Source organism: Lynx rufus, unplaced genomic scaffold (genome assembly GCF_022079265.1).
Source record: "Lynx rufus isolate CCGP_SWC_20201006 ecotype Redwood Valley unplaced genomic scaffold, mLynRuf1.p SCAF_11, whole genome shotgun sequence".
NCBI lineage: Eukaryota > Metazoa > Chordata > Mammalia > Carnivora > Felidae > Lynx > Lynx rufus.
Genome location: NW_025814825.1, coordinates 15,454,627 through 15,470,752, shown reverse-complemented (window position 1 = coordinate 15,470,752; position 16,126 = coordinate 15,454,627). Strand labels below are relative to the sequence as shown.

Genomic DNA, 16,126 nt, shown 5'->3' with positions numbered 1-16,126 from the left:
CCTGTCTTGCCTTTACTTGATTTTAAAATAGATTTGTGAAAAGTGTCTAGGTTAATCCAAAGTAATTTGAAGCAATTATAATAGATTTTCCCCCAGCTCCTAGCTTATTAAATAATACTAAATATGTATTACTAATACTGTCATCTCCATATCATATGGAATCATTTGTAGGGAAATAATAGCAGGTTACGTAGCAAATTGTTCTTGAGCTGCTGTTGGGATAGATGCTCAATGTGTAAGAGGAGGAACAATGCTAGTAAGAAAGTAGAATGAGGAGGGCCACCTGGATGGCTCAGTCGGTTGAACATTCGACTTTGGCTCAGGTCATGATCTTGTGGTTTTGTGAGTTCTAGCCCTGCATTGGGTCGTGTGCTGACAGCTTGGAGCCTGAAGCCTGCTTCAGATTCTGTGTCTCCCTCTCTCTCTGCCCCTCCCCTGTTCAGGCTCTGTCTCTCTCCCTCTCTCAAAAATAAATAAACATTAAAAATAAAAAAAAAGAAAGTAGAATGAGGGAAAAACAGTTCCAACTTTTAATTAGCAGAATGAAGTTCAATCCCATTTTGTTTTAACCAGTTATACTACCTTAGGAAAATTATATTTCCTTAGGAAAATTTTTCAACTTTTCTAGGTGGTTCTTTATCTGCTTTAAAAAAGAGGGGACTTGGGGCACCTGGGTGGCGCAGTCGGTTAAGCGTCCGACTTCAGCCAGGTCACGATCTCGCGGTCCGTGAGTTCGAGCCCCGCGTCGGGCTCTGGGCTGATGGCTCAGAGCCTGGAGCCTGTTTCCGATTCTGTGTCTCCCTCTCTCTCTGCCCCTCCCCCGTTCATGCTCTGTCTCTCTCTGTCCCAAAAATAAATAAACGCTGAAAAAAAAATTTTTAAAAAGAGGGGACTTGATAATATTTTTCCTTAGTAAGATCTACCCGTATTACATCATTCATTCATCCATTCATCCATCCATTCAAAACTAGTTATTCGTTGCCCTCTATATGCCAGTACCCTTCTAGATGTTGAGAGTGAGTAGTAGAGTAGAGAATTAAAGGGCAAAAATTTTTTGTATTCAGACTTAGAGAGTGTAGTCAGACAATAAATAAGTAAAATACGTGGTGTTATAGATGATAATAAGTGCTACAGAGAAAAATAAAACAGGTAAGGGTAGGAGGTTTGGGGAAGTGGGGGTGGAGCTTGCAATTTTAAAAAGAGTGATCAGGAAATACTATATTGAAAGGGTAATTGAATAAAAATTTGGAGAGAGTGAATGACTGAGCTGCTGATAGTTCAAGTAAGATGAGGAACAAGATTTGACCATTCTAAATTGGTGGGGCCTCCTATTCTTAGATCACATAGGTAGGTTTATAAAATGGTCTCATTTCTGGTCTCATTAGTAAGTCTGAAAAATAACCATGGCTTTTTTTTTTTTTTTTTATAAAGAAATTACTGGTAAGAATTTCAAGTGAGTGACATTCTTTGGTATGTTGATATGTAACTCATCATTGAATTTGTTGCTTATCTGGGTGGTTTAGTGAGGATCTGGGCCATGTGATGTCAAAGGAGCATATTCTAATTTATGTTGGGAAGGTCCAATGCCACTCGAGAAGTACTCATCAAACCAGCTGCCACTTGTTGCCACTCTCTGTTTCTATTCCCTGAACATCACATTCATCATTGGTTCAGATCAGGTAAAGATGCTGAAGATGGGTAATTTGATCACATTAAAATTTAAAAACTGCTCCACATAAAAGACACTAGAAGACTGGGAAGAAGATATTTGCCACAAATCATATTTGCAAAAGACCCAGAAAAACTAGATGTAGTTTGAAAGACTAAAATTAACTAGTCCAACTGTATTTATTAATTGCTGACAAGGATAAGGGGAAATTTATTTATATTCATCTGTTACTGGAAGTATAAGTTGACATAGCCTCTTTATAATAGCAAAAATTTGAGACTGCCAAAATTTCAATAAAGAAATGGATAAATATATGTTGTATAGACCTGGTAAAACACAATACAGCAGCAAAAAGGGATGAACCGTGTGTGTGTGTGTGTGTGTGTGTGTGTGTGTGTGTAAATTATGGATAGATCTCAAAAATAATGCTGAATTTAAAAAAGTAAGTCAGTGTGATACTTTGTATACAAACAAAAAATGCACATAAAAGTGCACTATGTATTATATAAGAATACGTATATACACACACATATATAGACACATACACACACATATAAACACACTTACACATATACTTACACATATGTATACAGAAGTATTAAAAACAGAAAATTGTGCAACAAACTCATGATAGTGAGTGGCTGGTAGAGAGTGGGTGGTCTTAAAAGGGACTTTATCTTTTTTTTTTTTTTTTTGAAAGAGAGAGAGCTTGGGGCGGGGGACACAAGTAAGGGAGGGGCAGAGAGAGAGAGAGAGAGAATCACAGGAGGGCAGAAGGAGAGAGAGAGAGAGAGAGAGAGAGAAGCGGGGCTCACCCAAAGCAGGGCTCAAGCTTACCTGATGTGGGACTCAAACTCATGAATCGTGAGATCATGACCTGAGACTAAGTCAAATGCTTAACGACTGAGCCACCCAGGTGCCCAGGACATTAGCTTTATATGTAGATTGGGATTAAACATAATGGAATGTTTATTTCTGGGTATTAGACAAGTAGATATTTGTTATATTATTCTTTGTACTTTCAGTAATTTTATTTTTTTATTTTTATTTGAGTAATTAAAAAAATTTTTTAATGTTTATTTTTGAGAGAGAGATAGAGTGCTAGCGGGGGAGGGGCAGAGACAGAGGAGAGGGAGACACAGAATCTGAAGCAAGCTCCAGGCTCTGAGCTGTCAGCACAGAACCCAATGTGAGGCTTGAACTCACAAATCATGAGATCATGACCTGAGCCAGTCGGATGATTAACCGACTGAGCCACCCAGGCACCCCTTGAGTAATTTTAAATTAAAAGAAGGGGCTAAGTTTAATAGGATGAGCCCCCAGAGAATAATTTACCAAACCATTTATATATAATTTGCCTTTATTTACTGTGAATCATCTACCTCTATCTGTGTCAGAGGAAATGAGGTACCCAATTACATTAACTCATGACAGTGGTCTATGACAGATGGAAGAGCAAGGATCCTTACTAGCACAGATTATACCCTTTATTCTGACACTTGATTTTTTACTTTTTTAGTACTAGCTGCAAGCAGATCAACTCATGGAAAATACGTTTGGTTCCAATGTTATAAGCATGGAGATGCTAGCTTGACAGATTGGGATGTATAGAAGCTTAATAACATCATTGTGTTTTTTCCCTTGTCTAACCTCTTTCCTACAGGGAATCTTTAACCAGTTTCAGTGTAGTAGTGAAAAAGTGCTTCCATCTGACACTCTCCGCAGTGCTCTGGCAAAGACCTTCCAGGATGAACAGCGTTTCCAGCTGGGAATTATGGATGATGCTGCAGAGTGCTTTGTAAGTGTTGGCTTCTGGCCCTCTCTGATATGGGGTGAGACTGTTGATGGTCTCCATCAGGGACTAGGTACTTTACTAGTATTTACTCTGTCCCTGGTCTCTCAATTAGAGCTAGGAATTTCCCTAGTTTCTCAAAGCTCTAGGGTGACTCTGCTAATACAGTAGGAATTGTAGAATAGGTTTATTCTTTCTCCTTTGGGCTTAACAGTAGTTTTGTGCTTGCCATGGCAGAAAACATTGGTCTCACCTTCAAAGGAGACAGGACTCATTAAAATACAAATTGCTGTGTCACACTCCATTGAATTTCTGATTCAGTAGGTCTAGATTAGGGCCCAAGAATATCTAGCTTAACAAGTTTCCAGGTGATGCTAAGACAGATGCTGCTGGTCTGGAGACCATCACACTTTATGAACTCCTACATTACTAAAGATAATTAAACAGAATAACTGAGTCCCTAGCACAGGCATGATGTGCTATTTAGATAGCTAGATTGCTCGCAGTGACTTTTAGTAGAAGACTCTTCTGAACTCTGGGTTCTCTCAGTCAACCTTCAAAAGACTCTCTGTCTTTAGACTCTTTCTGCCTGTTGTTAAAAAAAGTTCGAGAGTGATATATATTCTGTTACAGGGAAAAATGTCCCCAAAGTCAGAGGTACTCCTGACAAACTGGATTACTTATATATTGCTGGTGAAAATGTAAAATGATATAGCCACCCTGGAAAACAGTTTGGCAGTTTTTAAAAAAACTGTACTTGCAAATTATCATAAGGTTCAGTGGTTGTGTTCTTGGACATGTATCCCAGAGAAACTAAAACTTATGTTTATAAAAAACCTGTACATGAATGTTCATAGAATCTTTATTGATAATAGCCCCAAACTGGAAACAACCCAAATGCCTTTGATGGTAAATAGTGAAACAAGATTTGGTACTTCCATACCATGGAATACTATTCAGTAATAAAAAGGAATTACTGATTTACACATCAACTTCAATGGATCTAAAGGGAACTATGCTGAGAGAAAAAACACAGTATCAAAAGGTTATAAACCATATGCTCCCATTTATATAACATTCTTAAAATAATAAAATTATAGAGATAGGAAAACAGATTAGTGGTTGCTAGGTGTTCGGGTTGGAATTGGGTGGAAAAGGCTATGAAGGAATAATATAAGGGAACCTTGTGATGGAACAATTTTCTTTCTTGATTGTGGTGGTTGTTATATGACTATACATCTGATAAAATTGCATAGAGTTACACACACAAATAAGTATATGTAAAACTGGTGAAATCTAAATAAACTCTGTAGACTGTGTTGATGTCCATTTCTTGGTTTAGATAGTGTACTATAGTTATGCAAGATGTTACCATTGGAGGAAACTGGGTGAAGGGTACATGGACCTCTTAAACAATTTTTTTGAAACTTCCTATGAGTTTATAATTATTTCAAATTAAACAGTTTTTTATTTTTTTTTTTATTTTTTAAAAAAAAATTTTTTTTTTCAACGTTTATTTATTTTTGGGACAGAGAGAGACAGAGCATGAGCGGGGGAGGGGCAGAGAGAGAGGGAGACACAGAATCGGAAACAGGCTCCAGGCTCCAAGCCATCAGCCCAGAGCCTGACGCGGGGCTCGAACTCACGGACCGCGAGATCGTGACCTGGCTGAAGTCGGATGCTTAACCGACTGCGCCACCCAGGCGCCCCTCAAATTAAACAGTTTTTTAAAAAAAATCAGAGGTATTCCTACCTTCCAAGAGTATTACTGTTTCTCTGAGTGAACTGCCTACCAATTTGTGCATTTTTCTATTAAATATCATTGATATGCTGCTTTTATTCTTTCCTTATTAGGAAAATCTCTTGATGAGAATTCACTTCCACATTGCTGATGAAACCAAAGAAGATATATGTACTGCCCAACACTGCATCTCCCACCAGAAATTTGCAATGACGTTGTTTGAACAGGTGAACATTATTTCTATCTTCATCACTTCTTTTCTTCTTCAAGAACACTGTATCCAGGGATGTGGGTTATCAGATGGGTGTCAAAACAATTAATGACTGTGGTTACTTGGTTTTGCTTTTTTACCCTGGTCCCAGTGTGTATGTACCAGCTGTGGTGCCACTTCTGATCCGCTGCCTTTCATCCAGATGGTACATTACATCTCCACCACTTCCCTTTGGTGAGTCTTAAAGGTTCTCTATTTGTACCCTTAGGTATTCCTTCAAGTGATAAGTTTCAACTGACAGCATCCAAATAGCTTATATCCTTATTGTTAAGACAGTGTTATATTGTAGGAACTCAGAACAATAATTTTAAAATAATTTTTGTTCTTCTTCCTTCCTTCCTTCCCAGTCCTCCCACCCCACCCCCCTTTCTTAGGTTCAGTTCTGGTCAGCAAGGTGGGAGGAGAAATGGGGATTCTATGAGCTTTGGATCTGGGGACGGGCAAAGGTGCTCATTGTGTTTGGGACACTGAGACTGGTCAGGACAAGGGGCTTTGGTATAGTGGGCAGAGGAAGAAAATCAAACATGTGAGTTAGGAGTTTGCATGAGTAATCTATTTGATTTAGTTATAACTCTGTGTAATTCCTACCATCATACCCTTCCATTCCCCCACCTTGAAGCAATCAGGCTATTTGTATGCTGGAAAGACGTGAAAAACCCTCACCAAGCATGTTTGGTGAGCTGCTGCAAAATGCCAGCACCATGGGGGATCTGCGGAACTGTCCGGTGAGTTAAGTCAGAGGTGGGGTTCAGAGTGGAGAGGGGAGCCCTCGGATTAGGGAATTGAGGCAGAGCCAGTGGGAAACATCTCAAACCAGCCTTATATATGTATTTCAGAGTAACTGTGGAGAAAGGATTCGGATTCGCCGTGTGTTGATGAATGCTCCACAGATTATTACAATTGGGCTGGTATGGGACTCGGACCACTCAGACTTGGCAGAGGATGTCATTCACAGCCTGGGTACCTGCCTGAAGCTGGGTGATGTGAGTATTAATTACCTTTATCTCTGACTTAGTTCTTGTGTCTTAGTATTGCTTAAGGGCAGTGAATACTTATATCCTAGTATAAGTATATATTTACAGGTGTAGGTGGTGTAGACTTTTTAGGAAAAATGCGATAAAATTGGTCTTGAAAGACAGGATGGACAGAGCTTAGCTACTGATAAAAATCAAGCAATTTATAGAGTTATTGTGTACTCTACTCATTGCTTGTTTATACAAAGTAGAGTTGGGAGGTGTAGTCTACCACAGGTGGTAATAAGGTCAGAGAAGTGAGCAGTCTTGACTAGAGCTCCTATGGGAGGTGAAGGGGTAAAGGTTGGTGACCTGAGTTTTAGAATACAAAATTCACAGTGAGGAACCAATGTCTGTTGCAAAGGTAATGGAGTAACTTGGAAAAGAATTCAGTAGGTTAGCAGTTTTCTGTGCATCTATTCAAGAAAATAGGGAAAACGACTTCAGACCTGGGATCTTTTACCTTATCAGCTCCGCGCCCTAGTATAGGCAGGGTTTTCCTTCAGTTCAAGAGAAGAGCCAGAAACTCTGTGGTTTCCTTTCACTGGTTTCTTTCTCTTATAGTCCTGTGACTAAGGAGATTCCTTGTCATTCTTTAATATCACTAAGTTACAACTGAGAATGAATGCACTGTCTGGAATCTTATTTTAGGTCTCCTTCCCAAGGAATCTCTGACATGAGTAGGTTATACACAATTAAATCTCTTTTTTCTAAATTCCTGTAGTCTACATATTCTGTACTGTTCTAGTTTTGTTTTATTTCTATGATGATTTTCTCATTCAAATATGTTTCTCAAGGCAGCATTCTTTTCTTCAAAAATTTTTTGTATATCTGCTAGAACATACAGCAGTGAAATGCTGGTAATCAGCATGGTGGTATTGCTCTTCCTAAGGGACTCTTTACCCCTTAGTTAGGGTCTCAGCAGGAAATTTATATTTGTGGTGCCAGCTGGTAAGTAACTTTTGAAACGTCAGTGTTTGTTTTTGTTTTATTTTGTGTTTTTCTACTTTCTTGAATCCTCTTACGATAGGCACCAGCAATAAAATATTGTAAGTTATGAAGAAACATCACCACCTTACCGGTTTACTGGCCACTATCCGTCTTGCTTTTCCCTACATTTTGTCTTTTTAGGTTCATTTCTGATGATTAATATGGACTAGGAAAAATCTTAGAATGAAGCATGGAGAAACAAGTCAGTACGTTAATAAGAAATGATGGAGTGTGCTAAGAGATTGATGTGAGAGGGCTGAGTATTTGACTGTTTTTTTCATTCTCTTCTTTCCCCACAGCTGTTTTTCAGAGTGACGGATGATCGGGCCAAGCAGTCTGAACTGTACTTAGTAGGAATGATCTGTTACTATGGCAAACATTATTCTACATTCTTTTTCCAAACAAAGATCCGCAAATGGATGTATTTTGATGATGCTCATGTCAAGGAGGTAGGAATATTCAAGCCCTTCTTGAAGTGTTTGATAACAGCAACAAAAAACTAAGGATAATTACTTGTATTTGGTGTTTATTTTCATAATTTTGATGTCTGTTTACTTACCTATCTATTGAATTTATGAGAGTATCAGTCTTTTCCAGTAGATGACAAGTTCCTCAAAGATAGATCGATATATTTTCTGTTATTTTCTCTGAATCCTCTCACCATGCAGTCAGCACAGTTATGTTTATAGTTGACAGGTTTTTTTTTTTTTTTTTGTATTAAGTGGTTGATTTGAGTGAGAACAGTTTAATGCTTCAAATTAGGTTAGAAGGTTAGCATGAACTTCAGAATTTCAAACTTGGAATTATCAATGGTAATACTTTGTCTTAGGTAATACCTTGAATACTTTGTGTTAGGGCTGCTATAAATTGTTCTCTGATTGGTACTTACCTGAAGTACCTTATCATAGATTAACATGTTTTGGGGATCATGTAGAAAAAAATAGGGCTATGAGGATATTTAAAGCTGGAAACTTGGTACTATCTAAATCACAGAATCTGTGACTAAAGTCGTTAAAGGATCTGCATGAGTTAGGAAGCTTCTTGATAAAGGCTGGTGGCTAGGAGACTCCTAACTATAATTTACACCAATCTGTGGACCTTTAGCCCTGTCTTTCACAAATGGTAAACTCTGTCAAATTTCCTGATTCTCTATCTCTTTTTGCTGTTGTAATTTTGGCTGATTTATATGAATTCCTTGAGCTTTAGCCTTTTTATTTGAAAAATAATACATGCCTTATAAGAAATTAAATAAGATTTGTATATAAAAAGCATGTTTGTTGGGGTGCCTGGGTGGCTCGGTCAGTTAAGCATCCAACTCTTGATTTTGGCCCAGGTCATGATCTTATGGTTTGTGGGATCAAGATTCATGTCAGGCTCTGTGCTGAGCATGGAGTCTGCTTGGGATTCTCTTTCTCCTTCTCTCTCTGGCCCTCCCCCATTTGTGCTCTCTCTCTCCTAAAATAAATAAATAAACTTTTAAAAAAGCATATTTTTTTTAGTTAAAATAATAACTAAGTTAAAAATTTAATGAACATCTATTATGAAATAAGCACTATGCTAATTGTTCAACTCTTCAGAGCACACCATCTCAGAATGTGACTGGTTCAAGTTTAGGAGAGGGTGAGTTTAGAGATTTGATTGGATTGTTGTTTCCATGGTCTTCTGTCACTCTTTTCCACTGCTTTGGCAGTGCTGAATCCAGTTCAGAGCTAAGACTGAGGTTCATCTGTCTATTCTAAGCAGTTTGACATTTATGTCCTGTCACGTGTGAACTCTGAAATGGAATGTCATTCATTCTAAAGCAGTCTGTGAGAGAGTTTCTGCCTGCTCTTTAGATTCATAAAAGTGATTTTAATATTCAGGAGAAAATTATATAATTTATAGAATTGTAAATTTCAAGCCAGGGCTTTAATATGTGAAAAGGAATTGGTCACCAAGGCAGCTGAAGTCCCCTCACATAACATGTTCACCTTGGAGTACTTTTATTTATATTTCACAACTGAATTGTTGTTTCACAGGAATGAAAGTAATTTTATTCATCATTCCTATCTCTTATAAGGTTCCATTGCTTTCTAAAAAGATTTAACAAAAACAGACTTAACAAAAAACTCATGAAATTTAGGTCCGAGGTCTCTTTTGTGGTCTCTTTACCCAATTCTTGTCTTTTTGTTTCTTTTATTTTCTTTAGAAAAACAGAATAGGAAAATACGTTTTGAATTGTGGATATGAAGTATAACTCATGTTTTTCTGATTGTTTCTGGTTCAGATTGGGCCGAAATGGAAGGATGTGGTGACCAAATGCATCAAGGGGCATTATCAGCCTTTGCTTCTGCTTTATGCAGACCCACAGGGTACCCCAGTGTCTACTCAGGACCTGCCTCCCCAAGTTGAGTTCCAGTCATACAGCAAGACCTGCTACGATAGTGAAGATTCAGGTGAGCAGCCTAGCTCTTTACCTCTTCCTTCTCCCTTCCAATGTGATCACTGGACAGTTAGAACTCATACTTAATCATGAGCCTAGCACATAACTAGCTTATAGAAAGGGGATCCATTAGAGATAGAAAGAAGTGCCGACTCATGCTGAAGCCCAAAGTGTGCCAGGCTTTGTTTCTTTCAGCCTTCAAGAATGTGTTGCCTAAGTCACCTGGCCCTGATTCAAAAGTGAGAAGGAAATTAGGTTGATTTAGACTGAAATAATAAGTTTGTGAGGGAAACTCAGTGTTTAACCTTCCAGTATTAGTAAAGATGACTGATTCTTACTAGCAACTTAACAGTGACTTCACTGAGTTGTGAAGACCAAGAAAAAATTATATGAGTTACTACAAAGCTTATCATTTTATTTGGGATAAGAGATTTTTGTTTTAAGATGTCAAGTGTAGCAGTATTCCTCAGCCTGTGAATCAGTTTGCTTCTAATTCAGTTGGTTGCAGCCTAAATTGTTCCCCTGTAGCAACAATTTGCAGCTTGATGGCTACAGTCTCAGCCTAGCCCATAGAGGCTTATAATATATTAGAAATATAGCCCTAATGGTTTTGGCTTGATTTCTGAAAAGGAGAAAAAAGAAATATTCTTTTTGTCTTCTAGATCTAGGATTGTCCTTGAGTATAATTTTGAAAGAGAACACATTTGTCTTTGGAATTTTTCCCCCTCCCTTTTGTACCTCCTTCCTGCTTGGTACCTGGTGTTCTTCCCAGCCTCGTACCCAACTCAGGCCTGCTCTACTTTTTCTTCTTTCCGTCAAACACCCATTTCCACTGTTGTGCTCATCTCAGTGAGTTGTTCAGAGGAAAGTAGTCTGATTGAACTAATTTACTCTAAAGTATAAGTAACAGCCACATAATTTCTCAGATATATTAAAATGTTTACAATATCAATTAAAATCAAAGTGACATTTCTGGCAGTATAGGAAAAAAATTACGGGATGGGGAACAACTAGTTATTGCCAGGTCGGCCTGGGACTCTCCATCTAAATAGATCTTACTTTTCACAACTTTTTCCTTTCTTCCACTTTTCCCATAGGTTTTCTAAAAGCCCTACAGTTTTTCACAGTGGCAGGCAAAGTGAGGGCTTCAGCAAGGTAGGGACAGGAGTGGGAGGAATTCTTTGTGTGTCTGGGCAATATGGAAGTTGGGTGTTGGGAAGAATGGCTCTGGTATATCCTTCTCACCCTTCCTTCTAGGAAGTTCTTGCCTTATGGACCTTTGTTTCCATCCAGCTGTTTGCCTTCTCTCTGTCACTGTCCTTCTCTCTTTCCTTACTTTGGCATATGTGTCTCCTCCTTCCCTCAGGGAGGGAGCCCTCCATCTCAAGTGATACTCGAACAGATTCTTCAACGGAGAGCTATCCCTACAAACACTCCCACCATGAGTCTGTGGTCAGTCACTTCTCTTCTGAATCTCAGGGGACAGTCATCTATAATGTGGAGAATGATTCCACGTCTCAGAGCAGTCGGGACACAGGTAGGGAGTTTTACAGTGGACCCTGCTTGCCTGATTCAGTTCCTGCACAGAGATTCTCCCAAGAAAAAGAAACTGGGGCAAGTCAGAAACGTTTGTCATGCAAAGGGAGAACTTGGGTAATTGGGTGGGATGAAAAGAAGCAACACAACTCTGACCGAATGATGATGTGCCATTGCACATTTTCCTATCAACAGTAGCATATCAATAAGGATGATTGTAATGTGATTATTAATGTGATTGTTTATTCCAAAATCTGCCTTTTTTTTTTTTTTTTTTTTTTTGCTGTATTCTTGATCCCTGTGCTTCTCATAGTGTCCCAATAAACCCTTATGGTTTTGCACCTCATCATGTTCTCATGCCAGGCTTTATCTTAAGTGAAGGGCTTTGAGAGCAGGGGCTTATTTATGGGCATGGATGTGTGCTCATCACCTTGCTTCCTGAAGGATAGAAAGGCCAAAGAAAGCAAGCTAGCTTGTTTGTTATTGTGAGTTCTATGTGGAGAACATTCTTGAATTTTTCTGTTCTTCTATTGAAGAGTGTACCTGTTGTTGGTGGAAGAAATCAATACAGGGGCGCCTGGGTGGCGCAGTCGGTTAAGCGTCCGACTTCAGCCAGGTCACGATCTCGCGGTCCGTGAGTTCGAGCCCCGCGTCAGGCTCTGGGCTGATGGCTCGGAGCCTGGAGCCTGTTTCCGATTCTGTGTCTCCCTCTCTCTCTGCCCCTCCCCCGTTCATGCTCTGTCTCTCTCTGTCCCAAAAATAAATAAACGTTGAAAAAAAAAAAAAAAGAAATCAATACAGGGCATACAAAAAACAGTGAGTGACTGATTGATGAGATGAAAAATTTATCACCTAATACACAGAACAGTGCCCATACTCTAGAGACGTGGGAATTAGTGAGTTCATGGCTTCAGATTGGTGGTCCTTTTAAAGTTTTTATTTAAATTCTAGTTGTTAACATATGGTGTATTATTAGTTCCAGGTGTACAATATAGTGATTCAGCACTTGTTGTACAATACCTGGTGCCCATCACAAGTGCACTTCTTAATCCCCATTAACCTGTTTAACCATCCCTCCATCCACCTCCCCTCTGGTAACCATCAGTTTGTTCTCTATAGTTAAGAGTCTGTTTCATGGTTTGCCTCTCTCTCTCTCTCTTTTTTCCCTTTGTTCATTTGTTTTGTTTCTTAAATTCCACATATGAGTGAAATCATATGGTATTTGTCTTTCTCTGACTTATTTCTCTTAGTGTAATATTCTCTAACTCTATCCATGTCATTGCAAATGGCCAGATTTCAATTTTTTATGGCTTACTAATATTCCATTGTATATATATATATATATATATATATATATATATATATATACACTGTGTCTTCTTTATCCATTCATCAGCTGATGGACACTTGGGCCATTTCCATAATTTGGCTATTGTAGATAATGCTGCTATAAACAGCAGGAGTACATGTATCCCTTTGAATTAGTACTTTTGTATTCTTTGGGTAAATACCTTTTGTTTTTAAATAGAGAATTTTAAACATTTTCAAAAGTATCAGAATAGTATACTACCCTTCCATGGACTCATTGACTAGTATCAGTAATTATAACTCATGCTTGGAGTGCCTGGGTGGCTCAGTCAGTTGAGCATCCGACTCTTGATTTTGGCTCAGGTACGATCCCAGGGTTGTGGGATCAAGCCCCACATTGGGCTCAGTGCTGAGCGTGGAGCCTGCTTAAGATTCTCTCCTTTTCTGCCCCTCTCCTCTGCTCACACACACTGTCTCTGTAAAATAAAATTAAAAAAAAATTAAAAATTGTAACTCATGGCCAGCCTAGTTTTGTCTGTATTTCTATCTCCTCTCACTACTCCTGGATTATTTTGAAGCAAATTCCAGATATTATCACCTTTTCCATAAATATTTTAATGTGTCTAAATAGTATATCTGAAACATGAGAAATCATTTTTAAACATATCATTATCACACTTAAAAAATATTAACAATAATTCCTAAAAACCACTAAGTAACCAATGAGTGTTCAAATATCCAAATATAAATGTTGTTATTTTTTAATGGTTTGTGTGCTTGATTCAGGATCCAAGTGAGGTCTATGCAGTGAGATGAATTGATAAGTCTTTTATGTTTCTTTTTTTTTTTTTTTTAATTTTTTTTTTTTTCAACGTTTATTTATTTTTGGGACAGAGAGAGACAGAGCATGAACGGGGGAGGGGCACAGAGAGAGGGAGACACAGAATCGGAAACAGGCTCCAGGCTCTGAGCCATCAGCCCAGAGCCCGACGCGGGGCTCGAACTCACGGACCGCGAGATCGTGACCTGGCTGAAGTCGGACGCTTAACCGACTGCGCCACCCAGGCGCCCCTATGTTTCTTTTAAAGTATAGGTTTCTCCTCCATTTTTTCCTTGCAGTTTATTGTTGAACAACTAGGTACTTTGTCCTATAGATTCCCCACATTCTAAAATTTGCTGATTGTATTCTTATGTTAAACTTTAGCATGTTTCTCTGTTCTCTGTATTTCTTATAAATTGGCAGTTGGACCTAGAGCTTTGGTCAGACTCATGTTGGGTTTCTTTTGATGACTATTGTGTAGATGACTACTGCAAAGTATGATTTTTTTAAGACCATATTTCTGAAACTGTGAGTCAGGGAGAAGCCAAATAACACGATAAACAAGGCATATTTTCCAGCAGAGTCAGGTTTATGTTAAAGGTTTGTGAATGGCTGGGGTAGGGGAGCATACTCTCATTGGTTTAACATTTGCAGATTTAGTTGCTCCAAGTGATTTTCTCCTTTCTTAAATCTTTTTTTTTTGGGCCCAGATGTAGCAAAGGATCAGATATAAAGCAATAAAAGATTACATTGGTGATTGATTGAAAAGAGATGGGCATGTCACTACAGTGCTGATACCTGAATATATACAAGAATTTTCATATACTAATGTATGAAAACAGTTCATGGTTCATTTGAAAACCTAGAGGATTGTCCCTAAACCTGCCTTCCAATTTAATTCAATTGCTTAATTCACTTTTGGCTTCCAGCAGTTCAGGTGATTATATCCTTTAGAATCTGACCTTTGCTGTTATCAAATCAGACTCCTACATTTACATCCTATGGGTGTGAAGCAGGGCAAGTTATGTATTTTCTGGGCTTCCCAGAAATCAATACTGAGGAATTTTGAAGTGTAATATCTGGGTGAAGCCACGTTGGGTGAAGCCAAGTTTGGTAAAGCACTCATTGTGGATGGGAATGAGAATTATGCAGAGTTCAAATGTCCTAATTTTAAATGATTAACATTTAAGGAAGGTTTAGAACTGAATGAGAGGTGGGGAGAGGGAGCCACCCACAATCAGACCTCTTGTGGGCAAAGGCTGGGGCAACTTGGATAATACTAGGTATAATAAAAGTCAGGCTTTACTTGATGTGTTGCTAAATAAAAGGAAAGCTCTATCTTCTATTTATGAGAATGAAAACATATTGATACATGACATTTTTATACAATCTTTAAAACTGTCACGTTTTAAAAATTAGCAAGTAATGTATCCTTCTGGGTCACTGGGAGAGACTACGGGCAGGATCAAGACTGGTAATTGTTCAGGAGACATTATAAATTTGGAAGCTCCCATTAAATACTTGAGCTTCTCTGCATTTATCTATTGAGAGATTCCTGCTACACTTAAATCAGATAGCCTTAGCCCCTACAGCTTCTGATTCATGTGTATACCAAATTTGTGGCACTGCTGTGAATCCCAAAGGGAAGCTAGGTTCTCAAGAGGATGGAGGTAAGTTTCAGATACCAGCTTACCCCCATTTCCTTGTTCTTTCAGGACACCTGACTGATAGTGAATGTAATCAGAAACTCACATCCAAGAAAGGGTCACTGATAGAACGCAAGAGGAACTCTGGCCGGGTTAGGAGGAAAGGCGATGAGCCACAGGCCTCAGGGTACCACAGTGAAGGCAAGCCACTCTGCACTCTTTGTCTTTTTTCATTCACTCTGGCAGCTTTTGTCATAGTCCATACTGGCTTTTCTATTCTGCTCAAAGGGCTTTCCTTGCTTTTACATTTTGGGGTCTAGGTATCTGTGATCACTTTAAACATTTATATTTGTTTCATTCTTTGTATTTTTAGGAGAAACATTGAAAGAGAAGCAGGCTCCTAGGAATGCCTCTAAACCATCTAGCAGCACCAATAGACTAAGGGATTTTAAAGAGACAGTCAGCAATATGATTCACAACAGACCATCACTGGCTTCTCAGACCAACCTAGGATCTCCCTGCGTGGGGAAGGGAGGAGACCAAACTGACAAAAAGCCTCCTAGAAATCTGCCTTTACATTCTCGTGACTGGGAAGTAGAGAGTACCAGCAGTGAGTCAAAATCCAGTTCTTCTAGCAAGTATCGTCCAACGTGGAGACCCAAACGGGAGTCTCTGAATATTGACAGTATCTTTAGTAAGGACAAAAGGAAGCACTGTGGCTATACCCAGCTTAGCCCCTTTTCTGAGGATTCAGGTGAGGAGATAGAGAAGAATTGGGCTTTTGAATAAAGTTGACTTATGTATTTAAAAAACCTGGATTTTCTGGTAGAGTCAGTAAGGTGCATTTTTATATGCTGATGTTGAGCCTTTTGGAGATAGGAGTTCAGTGAATGAGTAGCTGGAGGGAGGGTTGGTTAT

At 38.8% G+C, this 16,126-nt stretch overlaps 1 protein-coding gene across 4 annotated transcripts in view; it reads left to right on the top strand.

Annotated features, from left to right (window-relative positions):
* Window positions 1-16,126, top strand: part of USP54 (ubiquitin specific peptidase 54) — a 63,732-nt gene that overhangs the window by 19,900 nt on the left and 27,706 nt on the right. For 2 of the 4 annotated variants that reach the window (XM_047072966.1, XM_047072965.1), the window contains exons 3-12: window positions 3,333-3,467; window positions 5,316-5,429; window positions 5,565-5,647; window positions 6,093-6,198; window positions 6,310-6,456; window positions 7,776-7,925; window positions 9,743-9,911; window positions 11,265-11,435; window positions 15,278-15,409; window positions 15,582-15,962. In XM_047072966.1, coding sequence (XP_046928922.1) covers window positions 3,333-3,467; window positions 5,316-5,429; window positions 5,565-5,647; window positions 6,093-6,198; window positions 6,310-6,456; window positions 7,776-7,925; window positions 9,743-9,911; window positions 11,265-11,435; window positions 15,278-15,409; window positions 15,582-15,962 — 1,588 coding nt within the window. The remainder of the gene's footprint in view (window positions 1-3,332; window positions 3,468-5,315; window positions 5,430-5,564; window positions 5,648-6,092; window positions 6,199-6,309; window positions 6,457-7,775; window positions 7,926-9,742; window positions 9,912-11,264; window positions 11,436-15,277; window positions 15,410-15,581; window positions 15,963-16,126) is intronic. The other 2 variants (XM_047072964.1, XM_047072963.1) reach the window with 1 other exon arrangement.